The 17,607-nt window shown below is 41.7% G+C and overlaps 1 protein-coding gene and 1 pseudogene across 1 annotated transcript; both read left to right on the top strand.

The window, feature by feature from the left end:
* Positions 1–339: 339 nt before the first annotated feature.
* Positions 340–5,867, top strand: LOC115670068 (uncharacterized; annotated as a pseudogene).
* Positions 4,988–6,999, top strand: LOC130140858 (jacalin-related lectin 3-like). Its single transcript, XM_056321392.1, has 4 exons — positions 4,988–5,047; positions 5,474–5,893; positions 6,054–6,503; positions 6,736–6,999. The coding sequence occupies exons 1-4, from the start codon at positions 4,988–4,990 to the stop codon at positions 6,997–6,999; spliced, it is 1,194 nt and encodes a 397-aa protein (XP_056177367.1).
* Positions 7,000–17,607: the final 10,608 nt, after the last annotated feature.

The raw sequence follows: 17,607 nt of genomic DNA, 5'->3' as shown, positions 1-17,607 counted from the left end.
CTTTTACAAATGTTAGTGGGAACTGATAAAATTTGTCAAATAAATCCAAGTTGCACACTTAAAATTTCCTTACAGCAATCCCGAAAAATTCTCCAATTAAGTTTGATGACTTTTTGGGAAGACTAATAATCAAGCAAGCTAGTTGGAGACAACATGGCAAAAAAGCAAAAGAGAAACAATATCCGTGTTCAAATTGATCTCACTGTCAAATTGTGCATTGTTTCGTGGAAGCCACCATCAAGAAGTCTCCTCTCGAAGTCTTTTTAACCAAATACACATATAGCGTCTCAATTAACAGTTTCTGGACCGCTTATCAACTAGACAAAAACCATGTCTTCTTCTTCTTCTTCTCATCAATGGAAACATGAAGTGTTCGTGAGTTTTAGAGGCAAAGACTTGCGGAACAACTTCATATCGCACCTCTTCCGAGGGCTAGAGCAGGCGGGGATTAACTACTTCAGCGATGACGACAGGGAGGACACTGGGGAGGAGATCCCGTGCAAGCTCTTCAGAGCGATCCGCCACTCAAGGTTCGCCCTCATCGTGTTCTCCGCGAACTATGCTGACTCCAAGTGGTGCCTGAACGAGCTGGTCGAGATCCTCGAGTGCAGAAGGCAGCTCAAGAACCACGGCCACATAGTTGTTCCCATCTTTCATGGCGTGGACGCTGCGGACGTTTCAAACTTGATGAGCGGAAGCGAATTTGCAAGAGGTTTCGAGAGGTTGTGTAGGAACAAAAGAGACGATGTGCAGATACGAATGTGGAGGGATGCCCTAGCAGAGGCTAAGCATTTTTCGGGTTTTAATTTGAAGAACCACGCCAATGGGTACGTTCCTGTGATCCTTATTTCATGTCGAACCTTTATATCTTGATCTGTGATTTTTCTTTTTTCGTTATCACTTCTCTTTTTTGTTTGCTTTGTAGATTGAATTTGTGTATAATCGACGGAATTGGTTTTCTTAAGGGATTGAAATAACAAGAAGTCTCTTTCGACTTTCCTGAGTATTCTTATTGCCCTTTTTTTGGTGAAAAATCATGAAAAAATTGATGTGACTTTATGTGTTATTTTAAAGATTCCAAATGTAAAATAGGGCTTATTTGAAATCACCTCCACTTGTCATTTCAATATCAGTTTGCATTGTGAGTTTTGAAAACTTATAATTTGCACCTCTTAACGGAATGGGAAAAATTGTCAAAAAAGTCATAAGCTTATTTCACTTTTGCCAATTCGGTTCTAAACTTTTCAATTTTGCTAATTGACCCCTAGACTTTTCACTTTTGTTAATTGAGTCCATTTGGCCAGTTTCAACTGAAAATTGCTAATGTGGGTGGGTTTAAATTTCGATCCAAAAATTGTATAATAGGGTCTACTATTGTTCTTCCGCTAAAAGTTCCTTTCGAGCTTTCATGCCTTTTTTTGGGCCAAATTTTGTTGTTTCTTCGTGTGCATGGCACGACGCAATGTAAGACGATCGAGAAAACCATAAAAAACAAACTAGACTCAGTTTCCTCTGCCGCAGGATGAGGTTACTATCGATAATAGAGCTTAGTTAATCACCGCTTCTTTGTTACACATGCCAACTTCTGTGGTGATTTAGACAAGCTCGATTTCTTCTGTTCATATACCACCGAAATTTGAGTACAATGTTGGTCGTGTGGTGTCTCTTGGGGTGTATGCGTATGTTTATTTTCTCATACATATGGCTCATATATTTTTGCACTAATGTTTACCATTAGCAATGAGTCGAAGCTCACTGATATAATAATCAAGTACCTTGCCAAGAAGATTCGTGAAACACGGTCTCTCTACTTCATGAAAAACGCAATTGGAGTGGATCATTTGGCAGATGATGTGATTTCCATGCTAAGAAATGGCCGAGAGGAGGATGTGCGCGTGATAGGCATATGTGGTACGGAAGGAATAGGTAAGACAACTGTGGCCGGAGTTGCTTGTGATGACATTCTTGGCGAGTTCGAGTGTTTTGTCTTTCTGTATAAAATTGGAGAAGCGAATCGTAGTGATCTTCTCAGTCTGCAGAAAAAGTTACTCCAAAATCTCGTGAAGGTGAAAGGACTGAAGATGTACGACGATATTCACACCAACATCAATGAGATAAAGAGTAGCATGTGTCGTAAAAAGATACTTCTTGTTCTTGATGATGTTACTAAGATAGAACAAATGGACTATTTTGGAGCCGGAGAGCGAGAATCGTTTCACCCCGGGAGTAGAATCATGATCACAACAAGAGATCGAAATTTGCTGAAAGTTCTCAAGGTAGATGATGAGTACATTGTCAGAGGATTGAGTCCAGACGAAGCACTTCAACTCTTTCGTCGCCATGCCTTCAAGAGAGAAGAACCTAAACAAGCATATGAGGAGTTGTGTAAAAGTCTGACTCATTATGCAGGAGGTCATCCACTGGCCCTTAAAAGATTGGGTTCCTATCTTAGCGATAAGTCAAAAGATCAATGGCATGAAATATTGAATAAATTGGTGAGAAGCCCTTATCTTGATTGCATTGATGGAGTTTATAGTTCACCTTCTCTCCCATTGCAATCCGTTGGGCCATATGGAGGTCAAGGTGGCTTTGCTTACGATGATGGAAGATACTCTGGTGTAAGGCAAATTAGTGTCCTTGTTAAGTCGGTTATCGAATCCATCATCATCGATTATGATCAAGACGGGTGTTTGGTGCGTTCTTCCGAGCACGGTGGACATCCTGATGGTGATATTTTCACGGTCAGTATCTTGTTATTCTCAAAAGTTTCACGGGGTTATTAATTTTTTTGCTTCTAAATCATCATGATTAAGAGATGGATAGAAGTAACTATGTGCTTAAATCACACATTAGCACATGACACAAGAAGCGATAACATATCATATTAAACTCTCATATATTATTGTTGTAAAGAAGTCCATGTAGATGGCACAATATATGAGAAGGACGGAAAAAAAGAATGAAATTTAGGTTCCATATACGAATAAAAGTACTAATTCTCGGGAAAATTGTCAAAGAAGTCCTAAACCTATTGTATAGCGGCCAATTCAGTCCTAAACCTTTTAAGTTTGTCAATTCAGTCCTAAATCTTTTTAATTCTTGCCAATTCAGTCCTTCAGGCCAATTTTGGCCGGCCGGCGCTAACGTGGCCGCCAGCCGTCCGACCAACGCTGACGTGGCAATTTTATTATTATTTTCAATTTTTTAATCTTTTTTTTTTTTTTTTCTGATTTCTTCCTCTGGCTGGTCCGGCGACCGGCCAGAGGGGAGGGCCGGCGAGGTCGACCTTGCCGGCCTCGCCCAGTAGAGGCGAGGCCGACGTCGCCGTTGCCTGGTTCGCGACGGCGAGGTCGAGCCTCGCCATCACCTGGGTCGACCTCGCCGTCGCAACCCAGGCGACGGCGAGGTCAGCCTTGCCGCTGCTGGGCGAGGCGAGGCCCAGCAGTGGCGAGGCCGATCTTGCCGTTGCGACCCAGGCGATGGCGAGGTCAGCCTCGCCTCTGCTGGGCGAGGCCGGCGAGGTTGATCTCGCCGGCCCTCCCCTCTGGCCGGTCGCCGGACCGGCCAGAGGAAGAAATCAGAAAAAAAAGAAAAAAATATTAAAAAATTGAAAAAAAAATAATAAAAAATTGCCACGTCAGCGTTGGCCGAACAGCCGGCGCCGGCCGACGGCCAAGTCAGCGCCGGCCGACGGCCAAGTCAGCGCCGGCTGGCCAAAATTCACCTGAAGGACTAAATTGACAAGAATTAAAAAGGTTTAGAACTGAATTAGCAAATTTAAAAGGTTTAAGACTGAATTGGCCACCGTACAATAGGTTTAGGACTTCTTTGACAATTTTCCCACTAATTCTCAATCTTTGAAAGAGGATGGTGACACTTATCAAAATTCTTGCACTTGTTGCAGGTCAAACTAGATTATCCAAATGAATACCTGACTTCAATCTCGGGCCATATAAGAGACGACCAAACTCCTATTGTTATTCAATCTCTCAAATTCCATACCAACAGAAAGACATATGGACCATTTGGCTCTGAACAAGGGCAATCTTTTCATTTTCCACAAGTTGATGGGGGAAAAATTGTTGGGTTTCATGGAAAATGTGGCAACCATCTTGATTCAATTGGAGCACGCTTTGGGCCAATTTCTCGTGCCTATCCTTTTGAAGTTGTGGGACCATATGGGGGTGACCGTGGTACAGACATTTGGGATGATGGGAAATACACAGATGTGAGGGAAATCGTTATAGGCTTCGATTCAGCAATAAAGTCTATCTCTATTTGGTACGACAAGCATGGACGTCCAATGGGTCCCTTCACACATGGCACAAGTGAAGGAGGCGAAACATATAAGGTAAGTCATTAGTATTCTCTCTCTCTGTTTTTTTTTGGTTTGTATAGCCATGTTGCGCTCGTTTAAGCTATCGGGAAATAGATAGGCCCAAAAGGAGTCAAACTCAAATTCAGAAGAAATGAAACATCACAAATCCAAGAAAAGTGAACGTAATAATCATTATCAGATACACGTTATTTCATATGTTCAATCTCATTTCTTGAACTTTTGTCTTGCTTTCCTCACCTTCAAATATTGATTTTTTTTTTCCAGATTAAACTTGACTACCCACATGAGTATTTGACTTCGGCCTCGGGCCAAACAGAAAAGGTTTCTGGACTTGTCATTCTTCGGTCATTGACAATCCACACTAATGTTAAGAGTTATGGACCATTTGGAACAACAGAAGGCAGGTCCTTTTCATTTCCATACACTGGTGGCAAAATTGTCGGGTTTCATGGGAGTTGTGATGGCCCTCGTCTTGAGTCCATTGGAGCTTTCTATGAGCCGATTCCTCATACATATCCCATTAAGGTTTTTGGGCCTTTTGGAGGTGCAGGTGGAGATTCCTGGGATGATGGGCAATATATTGATGTAAAGAGGATTGTTGTCAGCTACGAATCCTCCATTAATTCCATTGATTTTGAGTATGTCAACATGGATGGTTCTACTCGATTAACTAGGCATAAACCAAGACTTCAGGGACGTATTTATGAGGTTGGTAAACTAATTTCCTTTATTAATTTTCACTGTAAGGATCAGAAGTATAAAATTTTCGATAAGTGAATGATTCTATTTTGCAATTGATTGAAACCAGTCCCTAGGACTTCTATAATTAGGTTGTTTCTTGGCCAGATTTCTTTCTCAAGTGGCATGGTTGTCTTTGGAAACTACAAGCAACCATCTTTTATTTTGATCAGTTCAATTGCTATTTTTTGTTTCTTTTTGAAATAGAGGATGTAAAGTCTCGGCGAGGAAAATAAAAGTTGATAATGATTCTGTATAACCTTTTCAATTGATATTATTTGATTTGCCTCATATTTCCCAAGACTAGTTAGTGAATTTATTTATTATATGTGAAATACAACGATTCACATCCATCGAACCCTTACATGATCATCTTCAGTTACTTCTAATTTGCAGGTTAGATTGGATTACCCAGATGAGTTTATAATCTCAATTTCAGGTTTCTTCACCGGTGGTATCAACTCGCTCACATTTCGAACCAATAAAAGAATATGGGGACCGATTGGTAGGGAGGAAGGGGATTACTTCTCCTTACCATCGGAAGCTGGCAAAGTTGTCGGCTTCTTCGGGAGGAGTGGTGAACATCTTGAAGCAATGGGAGCATATTTTGAATCAGTCTCACTTCTCTACCCAATTAAATCAATTGGGCCATTCGGAGGTCTCGGTGGATGTGATTGGGACGATGGGACATTCAGTGGTGTGAGGGAAATTGAGGTAATTTATGACTCTGTTATCAATGGCATTAAGTTTGTGTACGACAAGAGTGGTGAACAAGTATGCTCAGTTACGCACGGCTCCAAAGCCAAGGGCAACAGGGTTAGTGTTTTTCTTCCCTCTCCAACTAGTTGCTGTTTTCTTATTCATAACTCATTGGTCGAGACAATGTTGATATGTGTCCGGTCATGTGATTTAGTATATTAAACTCGACAAAAGGGTCTTGTTTACACCACTAAGAGATACTTTTGAGACTACATAGGTTATATTGGATTATCCACGGGAGTACTTGACATCGATCTCTGGTTACAAGCGAGCGGATGGTCACAATAATAATGGTATCATTCAATCGCTCACTTTTCACAGTAATAGAGGAATACACGGTCCCTTTGGCAAGGAGAAGGGGGAGTACTTTTGGAATCCATCGACTGGAAGCAAAATCATCGGCTTTTATGGAAGATGCAGCGAGACTCTCAATTCCATAGGAGTGTATGCGGAGGCCATACCGCACCTGTATCCTTTCAAAACCATTGGACCCTTTGGAGGCTCTGGTGGGACTCCATGGGATGATGGAGTGCATACTGATGTGAGAGGATTTCAGATCATTTATTTCCATAAAATTTACGCCATCGAGATTGCATACGATGACAATGGTTCCTTAGTTACACGCTCTCAACATGGCGGAGAAAAGTACAGTTTTTTAAGCCGCAAGGTTAGTCCATATCTCAATCCCTCTCTTTTTTATTTCCTTTAGTGTTTTTTCCTGTCTGTAAGTCGTTCATGTATACATGTTGCTTTTCATAATGTTCTCAGCTTCATGCAGCACAGATTCTTTTCATCGAATACTGAAGCTCGTCTTTTGGCATCCTACATATAGAGTTTAAGGTTTGAACTTTCGTACATTTTTCAGAAGTAAAACATGTTTCGCTTTGCTATTCTTGCAGGTCATGCTGGATTATCCCAAGGAACGTCTGGTTTCGATATCGGGTTACCAGAACGGAAATGAAAACAGTCCTGACACTATCATCAGCAACCTGAAAATACGTACCACGAAGACCACTTACGGGCCGTTCGGATTGAGATCATGGTTAAAGGATGAAAGGGAATTTCATATCCCGTCGGCATCAGGTGATGGCAAGATCGTTGGCTTCTTCGGAAGGGCGGGATCACATCTTAATTCTATTGGAGCGCGCTTGGAAGCATATTAGACCAAACCCGTCCCTCCCCCAAGCTAGTCGTAAAAAAAGGAAAATAGTTGCATGAAGATTGCAAGACTCTTCTTCTTCTTCTCTCTTCTTTTAGATGATGCTGAAATTGCTCTTTTTCTCAGGCGTTGTTCTTGGCAAGTTTTGTGCAATCTGATGATTACCTGTGAGAATGCTCTGAGGCGCAGCTGAGGTTATATTTGGGTGGGGAAACTAGTCGTAAAAGAGAGGAAAATGAAGATAATAATAGCATGAATAGTTATTAGAGGGCTATTTTTGAATCAGAGACGGAGATGCACATGAATACATGAATAGAACTTCTCAACCAAAACAAAACCGTTGAATTTGTTGATAGATCGAAGGGTTAAACCGGCACTCCATCTTCGTGTCGGCTCATGTATTGGGAGAGAGATTGTTAAAGGATTAATTTTAATTATAATATATAGCATCCATAATATTTTTTTGTATACACTTCACATCCATTATGATTCATTTAAAAATAGTTCGTCTAATTTTCAAATTGATAACAACCTATTGTCTAAAGATACGTCTTCTTGATATTTAACTTTGACGATTTGTTAATGCAAGAATGACGTGCAAAAGAAGATGGAATGGCCTAGAACAATCATGTAAGATGGAAACTCCTTAATTCTGCTCTAAAATTGAAAAAGGGTTTATGTTTAAAAAATCCAATTATAATCTATAAATTAAATTATAAAACTACTGTCGCGACCCTCTCTAAGCAGCGCGAGCGCGTGAGGGAGTGGGTTTAAAGGTAATGTCGAGAAAGAACTAATGGTCCTCGTTCTGCGCCGGTTCTTTCAAACTTTTACCTTGCGCATTCACTACAAAAAAAACATGTTTTTTGCGACGAAACAATTGCAAAAATCCGTCGCAAATCGATTTTGCGACGAATTTAGCGACGGAAAAAATTCCGTCGCTACTAGGTCGTCGCAAATTTTTGCGACGGAAAAAAAATTCGTCGCAAAATTCGTAGCAAAATTCGTCGCAAAATTCGTCGCAAAAATTTTCCGTCACAAAAATTGCGACGGATTTATTTTTCCGTCGCAAAATTTGTTGCTAATTTGGCGCGAATTTTTTTTTTTTTGTAATTTGCGACGAACTTACTCGTGGCAAAATTCGTCGCAAATTTGTCACGAAAAATTTTGATTTTTGCCATGAACATTATTCATGAACAAATTTAGCAATGATTTTTTTTTTTTTTGGTAACCCAGGGAACCCTGCACGGCCGACAGCCGGGAGGTAAACCCTGGGGGAGACACGTGCTAGCCACCACACACGTGCACCGGTTAAGTCACCCTGCGGCGCCCGGGATTCGAACACCCAACCTTTTGCAAGAGAAAGAGTGCCCTTTCCAGCAGCGCCACCCAGGCGGGTGGTAATTTAGCAATGATTTTTTATTAATTCTTTAGCGACAAACTCTGCGACGAATATCGTTTAGGGACGAAATTAGCGACGAAATTTTATTTTTGTAACGAACTTTTATAATTTGTGATCGTACGATAAAATCATTTATTTTATTTTTCGATTTTAAACTTAATTAAAAGCAAAATTAATTTCTGAAATTTATATTTAACATTGATTAAGCACTTAATAACATCAAAAATTTATAATAATATGAAAATGAAATACATTCATCTACATTTTCCACAAGAATGACATAAATATTTTTCTTCATAGTACACATAATGAGAGAATAAATAATCTTGCACAATAAATAATGACGACAGAAATGAATCAAAAAAGAATATTCGGCTTTTAGCGACAATCCCCATCATATAAATACTAAACAAAACTACTAAAGATACGGTCCATGTGTGATGCTCACTTCCTGCTCTAGTTTTAACAGATGCCAGTTGAAATGTTGTTGCAACCTCTCATTTGCATAACTCATGCAGAAATTGCATCAACAGCCTCTTCACTGTATATGCTGTACTTCCGAGGTTCTACCTGCACCAAAGTGTTATCTTAGCCATAATTTTCTGGAATAGATAACCAAAAAATAAGAGTAGGCTTCATTAAATCTGCAAATTCACACTGCATCTTCAAATTCCAATACCAAGTTAATCACCATAAAATTTCGTCATACTCACCGAGGCATATCTTACAGATGCAACTCAAAAATGGGCAAGAAGAGAAGTTACAAATATCAAATTCAAAATCCAATAAAATCCCAAAAACTACAAAATGAATAGTCAAGAAAGTATACCAGTAGATCAAAGTGCAGCATAAGTATGGCAACCAAAGGTTTTTCATCATCTGGAGCACTTCGTAGATACAAAAGCAGAACATGCATTGCATTGACCATCTCTTCATTGGCCTACTTACCCAAGAAAGATACAACATCCTTCCTCCTGTTATTTCAAACAAGAATACTAAGTATCATGCCAAAACAATGTAGAATAGCTTAGGTTCAATCTGCTACTACAGGTTCTCGATATGTTTAAGTTACTTCCTCAAAACCAAAACCACACTCTCCAACATAATCAGGGGAGACCAAGGTACTAAAGATACATAGATATATTATAAAAGGACATCCAGGTATTTCATACCTTGTAATCCCAATCCCTTTACCGTGAACCCTTCAAAGTACATAAGTGAAAATCCATTGCTACTGAAATGAGATCAACAACACGAAATGGTTATGACAATCGCCATCTGTACTAAATGATTACTTCACATAACATTTTAGACAAAATATGTCCATCCTGATATGTCTAAGTTCACAGTATATTCTCTGTAATGATTGACTACAAATTACATCTAAAAGTACTTTAACACATGAGACAGAATAAATTCTATAGAGAGCGGAGTCTGCAAGATAGCCTAGATCTAAATTAAATTGCAAACACTGCATCTTTAACTAAACATAGATTTACTTGCAACTCATACTCTATAGATGGACTCAACAGAGTAAGCAAATCTTCACAATTTAACCGGTGGTCTGATGGGTTTTACTGTAGGTCCCATAAATTTGTAGTAGATCCTCAATAATCGGACAAAGTATATAAAAACAAATGCCAAGCGCAATGTCTATACCTTGAGCTTAATGCCATTTCCAAACTACACATCACCAGTGACTTTCAAGCTATCCAACTCAACTACACTGGGAATAGACTCGAAGCGGCTCACAAAACTTCCCAACTGAAAAAGGAAGATATAATGAAACATGACATTAATATTCGTAATAGGCGGAATAAGAATACACAACTAAAGTAACCTTCACCTTATCAAATTCAGGTCCCAACTCGATAGAAGGATCTTTGGGATTAGTTCTGGCAGCATTTCTAATTAGAACTCCATTGGATGCGGCATATAGATCCAACTGCATATGAACATTAGAGTAACATAGCCTTCATATCAAGTACAAAATGCAGATTGGAGAGTGTTCTGTAGTTTGTAATACCTGGAGAAGAAGTGCATCTGAAGATGCATTCAGTGGAAAATAACGGGATGAAGGGACGGAAATCTGACGACGTGGTCGTCATCGATGCGGTCCCTGGCCTCGGTGACGACCACGTCGGGGGCCTTTTCGCGGTGCTTCGTGGTGAGCGCCTGGGCGATGCAGAGCCCGCTGATCCCGCCCCCGACCACCACGCAATCAACCAGTCCCCCGCCGGCGGCCCTCGGCTGGGAGATCGCGGGGCCCTCGGCGACGAAGCACCGGATCCCGGCCTCGCCCATGGCCGCCGCTCGCCGACGGCGAGGTCGAGCAGCCATGGGCGGGGCCGCTCGACCTCGCCCAGATCTGCACGAGGTCGAGCGGCGGCCGACCTCGTCCAGATCTGGGGCGAGGGAGGGCTTGTGGGCGCGGAACGAGCGTATGGCGACGGAGGAGGAGGCAACGGCGGCGGTGGCGGTGACGGAGGCCATCATGGCTGGCGGAGGGGAGGAGGGAGCGACGGAGAGGTATTTGGTGGAAGAGGGGGGGATATGAGGAGTAGGAGAGAGAGAGAGAGAGAAAAATTGGGGTTAGGGCGGGCAGATTTGAGAGATTGCCGGGGAGCTTGCGACGGATTTTTTTTTTTTCGTAGCAAATTGGGACGGATTTTTTTTTTCGTCGCAAATTTGCGACGGATTTTTTTTCCGTCGCAAATTTGCGATTTTTTTTTTGTGCAAATTTGCGACGGAATTCCGTCGCAAATTTGCGACGGATTTTTTTTTCCGTCGCAAATGTGCGACGGATTTTATTTCCGTTGCAAATTTGCGATTTTTTTTTTTTGCAAATTTGCGACGGATTTTTTTTCCGTCACAAATCTGCGACGGATTTTTTTTTCCGTCGCAATTGCGACAGATTTTATTTCCGTCGCAAATTTGCGATTTTTTTTTGGGGCAAATTTGCGACGGATTTTTTTTTCCGTTGCAAATTTGCAACAGATTTTTTTTTTCCATCGCAAATTTGCGATTTTTTTTTGGCACAAAATTTGTGATTTTTTTTTGGCGCAAATTTGCGACGAATTTTTTTTCCGTCGCAAATCTGCGACGGATTTTTTTTTCAATTCGTTGCAAATTTGCGACGGATTTTTTTTTCCATCGCAAATTTGCGATGGAGTTTTTTTCCGTCGCTAATTCTGTCGCAAATTTGCGATGGATTTATTTTCCCGTCGCAAATTTTCGACGAATTTTTATTTCGTGGCAAATTTCGTCGCAAATTAGCGACGAAAATTATTCGTCGCTAATTTACGTCGGAAAAAAAATCCGTCGCAAATTTCGTCGCAAATTAGCGACGAAAAATTCTCCGTCGCAAATTTCCGTGGCAAAATCCATATTTTTTTGTAGTGATTGTTGGGAAGTTCATTTAATTGATCTATCTATGAAGTCCATCATTATTCGGAGTTGCCATTATCCTGTTGGGGCCGATTACAAATCAAGTGAGCCATGAGAGGCTATCCCACTTCCAACGAGAGATCTAAAGTTCAAAGACTTGATTACACTGATTGTCTAACCAATGCCATCTCGGTACCTTGTCACATGCGATATTTTGTCCAATTGTGAGTCCTTGTCCGTTAGAATGTCCATGAGATGTGTTATGTTGATTACGATTCTAAATTCGATTTTGACTAGGTAAAATGAAAACAAACAGGTCCCCCTAAGAAAGCAATATAAAGAAATTGAACAATCATATAAAAAACGATGATAAAAGGAGAAATAGGAAATAAAGTGCGGAAAGTAATCGGATACGATGTCGGATAAAGTATGTGACATTCTGAAATCCGGCCCACTAGGGATTTATGAAATGAATGATTTATGGACGTGCTTGTAGTTAGATCTCGCCCAGAATTGATCACTCCGGGGATACTAACCGTTAGGGAAAGGCTAATTAGAGATTTAAATTCGCGCGACTAAAGAAACTCGATCGTGAATCGACTTTCGACCATAAAAATTGTTGAGGTGATATTTTGAGCCAATGTAGGCCGATCCAAGGATAGTTAGGGATCAATTCGCCGCTGTCATATTAGTGAATCGCGGGTGATTCCGCTTGACTACGAGATGAACTGACGAATAACCCTAAACCTATACCAAACGATCGCGCCTGTCGGAACTAGCGATCGATCCTCACGATTAAATGACAACCGAGGTAGTCACGACCTGAGGGAACTTGAACGTGGCTTGATTCAGTATCGGCCACGGGTCAAATGTGCGAATTTTCCCAAAAGCCACCCGTTAGTTCGAGATATGCTCAAGTTACGTTAATTAAATTTGGTCATTAATTAACGACCAAGATTGGGTCTCAGAAATTATGAATGTTACGACATGATAGTTGGACGACGTTGTTATTGGCTTAGTCAGCCTTAGAACTGTTCGAATCCTTTAGAAAAATCGAATTTCGACGAGAAATGGAAAATGACCGTTTTACCCTTGAGACTTTGTTAAGATCAAGTGTAAATGGGGAAGGGCATTTTGGTCATTTCACACTAGCTTTAGAAATAGAAATTTTTGGACAATTTTGCCCTTGGAAATTTTGTGAAATTCCAATTTTGCCCCTGGATATTTTTGGTAAGGATTAATCCGGACCGTCGATCTTAGAATAAGATCAAATCTTGGCCGTTGATTGGAATTGTGAGAGAGGGGTATGATGGTCAATTAGCATGTGTATTAGACACAAATAATTGACCTTAGCTTATTTAGTCCAAATTTTCTCTCTCTCTCCTCACTCTCTCTCCCTCTCGGCATCTCTCTCTCTCTCTCTCTCTCTCTCTCTCTCTCTCTCTCTCTCTCTCTCTCTCTCTCTCTCTTTCTCTCCCACCCGACCGAACCACCCCCTCCCCACCGTGACCGTGGCCATCCGGCCCAGCTAGCAGCCACCACCGTCCTCCCGCCTAGTTGGATTAGCCGCGCCTGGAGTCGCTCGCCGCTGCCGTGGCCATTCGCCCTACCACCGCTGCTCACCTCACCGTCTCTCTCTCCCCTGTTCTGTCTCCACGGAAGCACCATCATCCTCATTCTGTCCTGTCCAGCCGCCGTCCAGCCAGCTGCTCGCCGTCGCCGTGCGCCGCCGTTCAGCCACTCGCCGTCGCCGTTCGCCGCCGAGTGGCCGCCGGTCAGCCGCCCCTCCCCTTCAGCCGAACTAGCTTAGGAATCCAAGTAAGTCACCCCTTAAACCCTATTTAAGATATCGGGTATCGATGGACTTGATTAGGGGCTAAATCGGGTTGATTAGTGGCGGTTTAGGGGTTATTTAGGGGCTGTTTAGGGAGTAACTTGGCGGACTGATTTAGGGACTGGAATTGGTTGAATTGTGGGTGAAATAGTGATGGTTCGGGATTGAATTGAGGCTGAATTGGGTGCTGGAAATTGGGGCTCGCATTGGTGAGCATATGGTCCGATTTAGGGACTATTTGTGTCGGTTGGGTGTGTTATATTGTGGCTGGATTGTGATGGTTGTTATGGTTGAAAATAGACTTGGAAATGCTGAAATTAGGTTCACGATAGTGGCTGTGATTGTGGGCCCTATGGCGGCCTTGTATGTTTGTTGAATTGTGAATTGATTGATTTAAATGTGGACCATTATGTGCGCGCATGTGCTGAATTGAATTGATTGGCAATTGAACGTGATTGGGTGTTTATTAAGCATGTGAAATGCGTGTGGTTTGGTGAGTGCATGGGCCGAATTTGATCGGCTAGTATATTGGCCTGTTGGCGTGTAAATCGAGCGAGCGAATAAATGAGAAATTGTGTGTGAGGTTGTATGTGTGGTCACGAAAGTCCCTAATGCGGTACTATTACGCGGGACGATGCCCGGTATTACCAGAAGACTGCCAACCTGAGGCGTGTACTTCAACGCGGGTTGTGCCGTAGGTGGTGGATGTTGAGCCTGAGGCGGTACCATTAAGCGGGCAAGATACATAGCCTAAGGCGGTACCATTACGCGGGCTAAGGAGTGTTGTGAATATGAGATGGTCGCATTGAATTTGAGGCGGTACTATTACGCGGGTCATTGGCGAGTCGGGTGAAAATAGTGTGATGAGGCAGGAATGAGTGTGTGGAAATGTGGAATTGAAATGCCATGTGTTCGGCTTGTGTATCGAGTATAAAATTAATTTGAAATGTGCATGTGATTGGAAATTATATAGTTGAGACTAACCTGCAGATTGTGCGTATCAAAAGCCCAGGTAAGTGCAATTGTGTGCAAGATGTGTTTATTGGGTGATATTGTATTGGTCTTGTCTGGAGGTACGTGTTAGCCTAGGTGGGGTTTAGGGTGTGTACTTATTGAGACGTGTTCTCATGGTTGTTTCAATCAAATAATTTCAGAACCCCCGCCTGAGCAATGAACCTTCCGCCGCCGCCGCAGCGTTTTGAGATTCCGATGCACACCGATCATAATGTTGTAGAGTACCCGATAGACGAAAATATGACCCGGGTCAAACATACTACCGTAGTCTAGGTAGACGTAGGGCTACCTCTTTGGCAGGCCCACACCTACACCGCCTGGATGTTTAGGGACAGGATGGATGAGTTTGGCCCCGTCCGTGGATTTGACGTTCCGTTTGACGGAGTAGGGGATTGGGATTCGTCAGCCATACCCCCTCCTGATGGCGAGATGACTAGTTTGGATACTAGTCTCGCCCAGTCCGGACATCACCCTGCACCTGCAGCACTTGAACCTCCCATGGTTGAGCCTGATCCGGAGTCGGAGGAGTCACAGGCAGGGTATGATCCTATGGAAGTGGATCTCGATGTAATACCAGAGGAGGAACCAGAAGAAGAAGACCCTGAGGAAGAACCTGAAGAGGCGCTGGAAGAAGAACCCGAAGATGAGCCAGAAGAAGACCCCGAGATGGAACCAGAGGACGCACCAGAGGATGAGCCAGGGAATGAGCCAGAGGAAGAGCCTGAAGAGGAGTCTGATGAGGAGGAACGGATGGAGGTTCCGGTGGAGTCGGGTGATGTAGACAACCCGATCGAGATCGAGGCTGATTCAGAGTCCTCAGAGGAGTAGATGGCTCAAGGGGATTTAGACTCGGATCCTGAGGAGTCAGACTCGAAGTGGACGCCATCCAGGGGGCGTAGGGGTTAGTTTTAGGGGTTGAGTGTAGGCTTTTTGAAGTGTTCTATTTTTGGCAGTTAGGGTACCCAGGCTACTGATCTTTTTGATATCGGTGGTGCATAGTGTAGAGGTTCGGTGTGCATGCGTATTATATGGTTGTATATGGTGGATATTGTATAAGTTTGGATAAGTAATGGATGTTTATTCTCCCTTTTACCCCTAGTCAATTATTGTCTGGTGTTTGTGACTTTCGCTGATGCTTTAAATCTCTGATAAGTTGAATTGGGTCGACGATATTTTGGGACGTCGCGTTATTCGACCAAAGAGGTGTGTCGCGTGCTTGATGGGTTCGGGGGTGACAAAGTATATTACATAGCCTTGTTTTGAGCTACGAGACATAATCCCCATGAGCTTGACCTAATGCAAGTAGGGTAAAGAATATATGTGATTTATTATTAAGCCTCGGGACAAGAACCCTACGAGCTAAATCTAAAGCTGAATTTACGCCTAATTCTAAACTAAAGAGACGTACTTAATTAAGAAGTAATCACTAAATGAACTCAAAAAGACGGCGTATTGTTTATCTAATCCTACTCCTCCGAAGTCAACTTGAATTTGGAATGCTGCCAAGACTCGCCTGCTATATTTATTTACAAAGTGACATGGCAGATTTTTGTCCAGTATTTAAATGTGTCCACTAACTTAAATAATTGTTCGCAGAGTGCCATATTATAATTCTAGAATCGTGACCAACAATATTGTGACCTCAATTCACTCGTGACAAATCAAAATGTCACCAATGTCATATTTATGGTGACAAAATTATTTTGTCTCAATAAGGTGTAATTACCAATTCAGTCCTAATACATACGTCAATTTAAAACTAAAATTTTCAATTTTTCTAATGTAGTCCTAAATCTCTATGTGGAATTCTAATGTAGTCCTTCCGGCAAATTGCTGCTGGAAATCGCTGACGTGGTGTCCAATTTTCGCGCGATCATCCTACATGGCACGTTGACGTGGATAGCTTGTGGATCGCTACGTTAGTGATATCCAGCGGCAATTAGCCAAGAGGACTGCATTGGAATTTTATGCAATGGTTTAGGACTGCATTGGCAAAATTAAATATTCAGGATTGAACTAGCATTCGTAAAATAGGTTTAAGACTAAATTGATATTTTTCCCTCTAAATAATAGTTTAGATGAAATTCATTTTATTGAGACAAACAAATTTTGTCAAAAGATACATAATTTAGCAAAATGACTTTGCATATATGCTTTGTTGGTGAAAATACTTGGTCGGGACATTGCTGTTGGTACGAAATACTTTGTTAGAAGAACAAATTTTGATGTGGCTCGAAAAGAAAATGTCACCATAAAAAATAATTTGGGAAAATTACCAAAAAGTCTTAAACATATTGCGATTGTGCCAATTCAGTCATAAACCTTTTTTTTTAGCCAATTGAGTCTTAAACATTTTGTATTTGTGCCAATTCAATCCATCTGACTAATTTTGGCAAAAAATCGCTGATATGGACACTAACCATTCCATGTGGCACGGCCAGCGTTGACGTGGACAATTTTTAATAATATTTTTAATATTTAATATTTATTTTTTCTTTTATTTTCCCTTTTTTCTTTTATTTCTCTTTCTTTTTTTTTTCTTCCTTCTTCCTCTAGTTGGTCGGCGGACCTCAATGACCGGTCAGAGGTGAGGGCTAGTGAGGGCGAGCCTTGCCCAGATTTGGCGAGGTCAAGCCTCACCCAGACTAAAAAAAAAGAATCTGGGCGAGGCTCGCTCTCGCTAGTCAAAATCGTTTTATCGGTTTGGGTTATATTTGGTTCTCGGGTCGGTTCGTGTCATAGTTTGCTTTTTGTCCTTCGTATTCGGTTCGGGTATCACGAATACCCGAACCGAACCGAATCGTTGACACCCATAATATTAACCCATTTTTTTGTGTGGAAATATATGTCAATCCTGAATATGTGCATAATTTAATGCCTTTGAATCTAAAGGAGAACTTAATATATGAGGAGCAATCTATTTGCATTATCGATAGAAATGATCAGGTGTTGCGACGTTGAACCATTTCTTATGT

The sequence above is a fragment of the Syzygium oleosum genome, unplaced genomic scaffold, assembly GCF_021117445.2.
Source record: "Syzygium oleosum isolate NSW1041296 unplaced genomic scaffold, Sole_v2.1 Sole_v2.22, whole genome shotgun sequence".
Taxonomy (NCBI): domain Eukaryota; kingdom Viridiplantae; phylum Streptophyta; class Magnoliopsida; order Myrtales; family Myrtaceae; genus Syzygium; species Syzygium oleosum.
Note: the sequence above shows the minus strand (reverse complement) of the source record. Positions and strands in the feature narration are given on the sequence as shown.

Excerpts from the sequence above, each read along its gene's own strand:
- LOC130140858 (XM_056321392.1), top strand. The coding sequence starts at position 4,988 with ATGGATGGTTCTACTCGATTAACTAGGCATAAACCAAGACTTCAGGGA. Across the intron at positions 5,894-6,053 it reads CCAAAGCCAAGGGCAACAGG|GTTATATTGGATTATCCACG; the intron begins GTTAGTGTTTTT and ends GAGACTACATAG. Across the intron at positions 6,504-6,735 it reads ACAGTTTTTTAAGCCGCAAG|GTCATGCTGGATTATCCCAA; the intron begins GTTAGTCCATAT and ends CTATTCTTGCAG.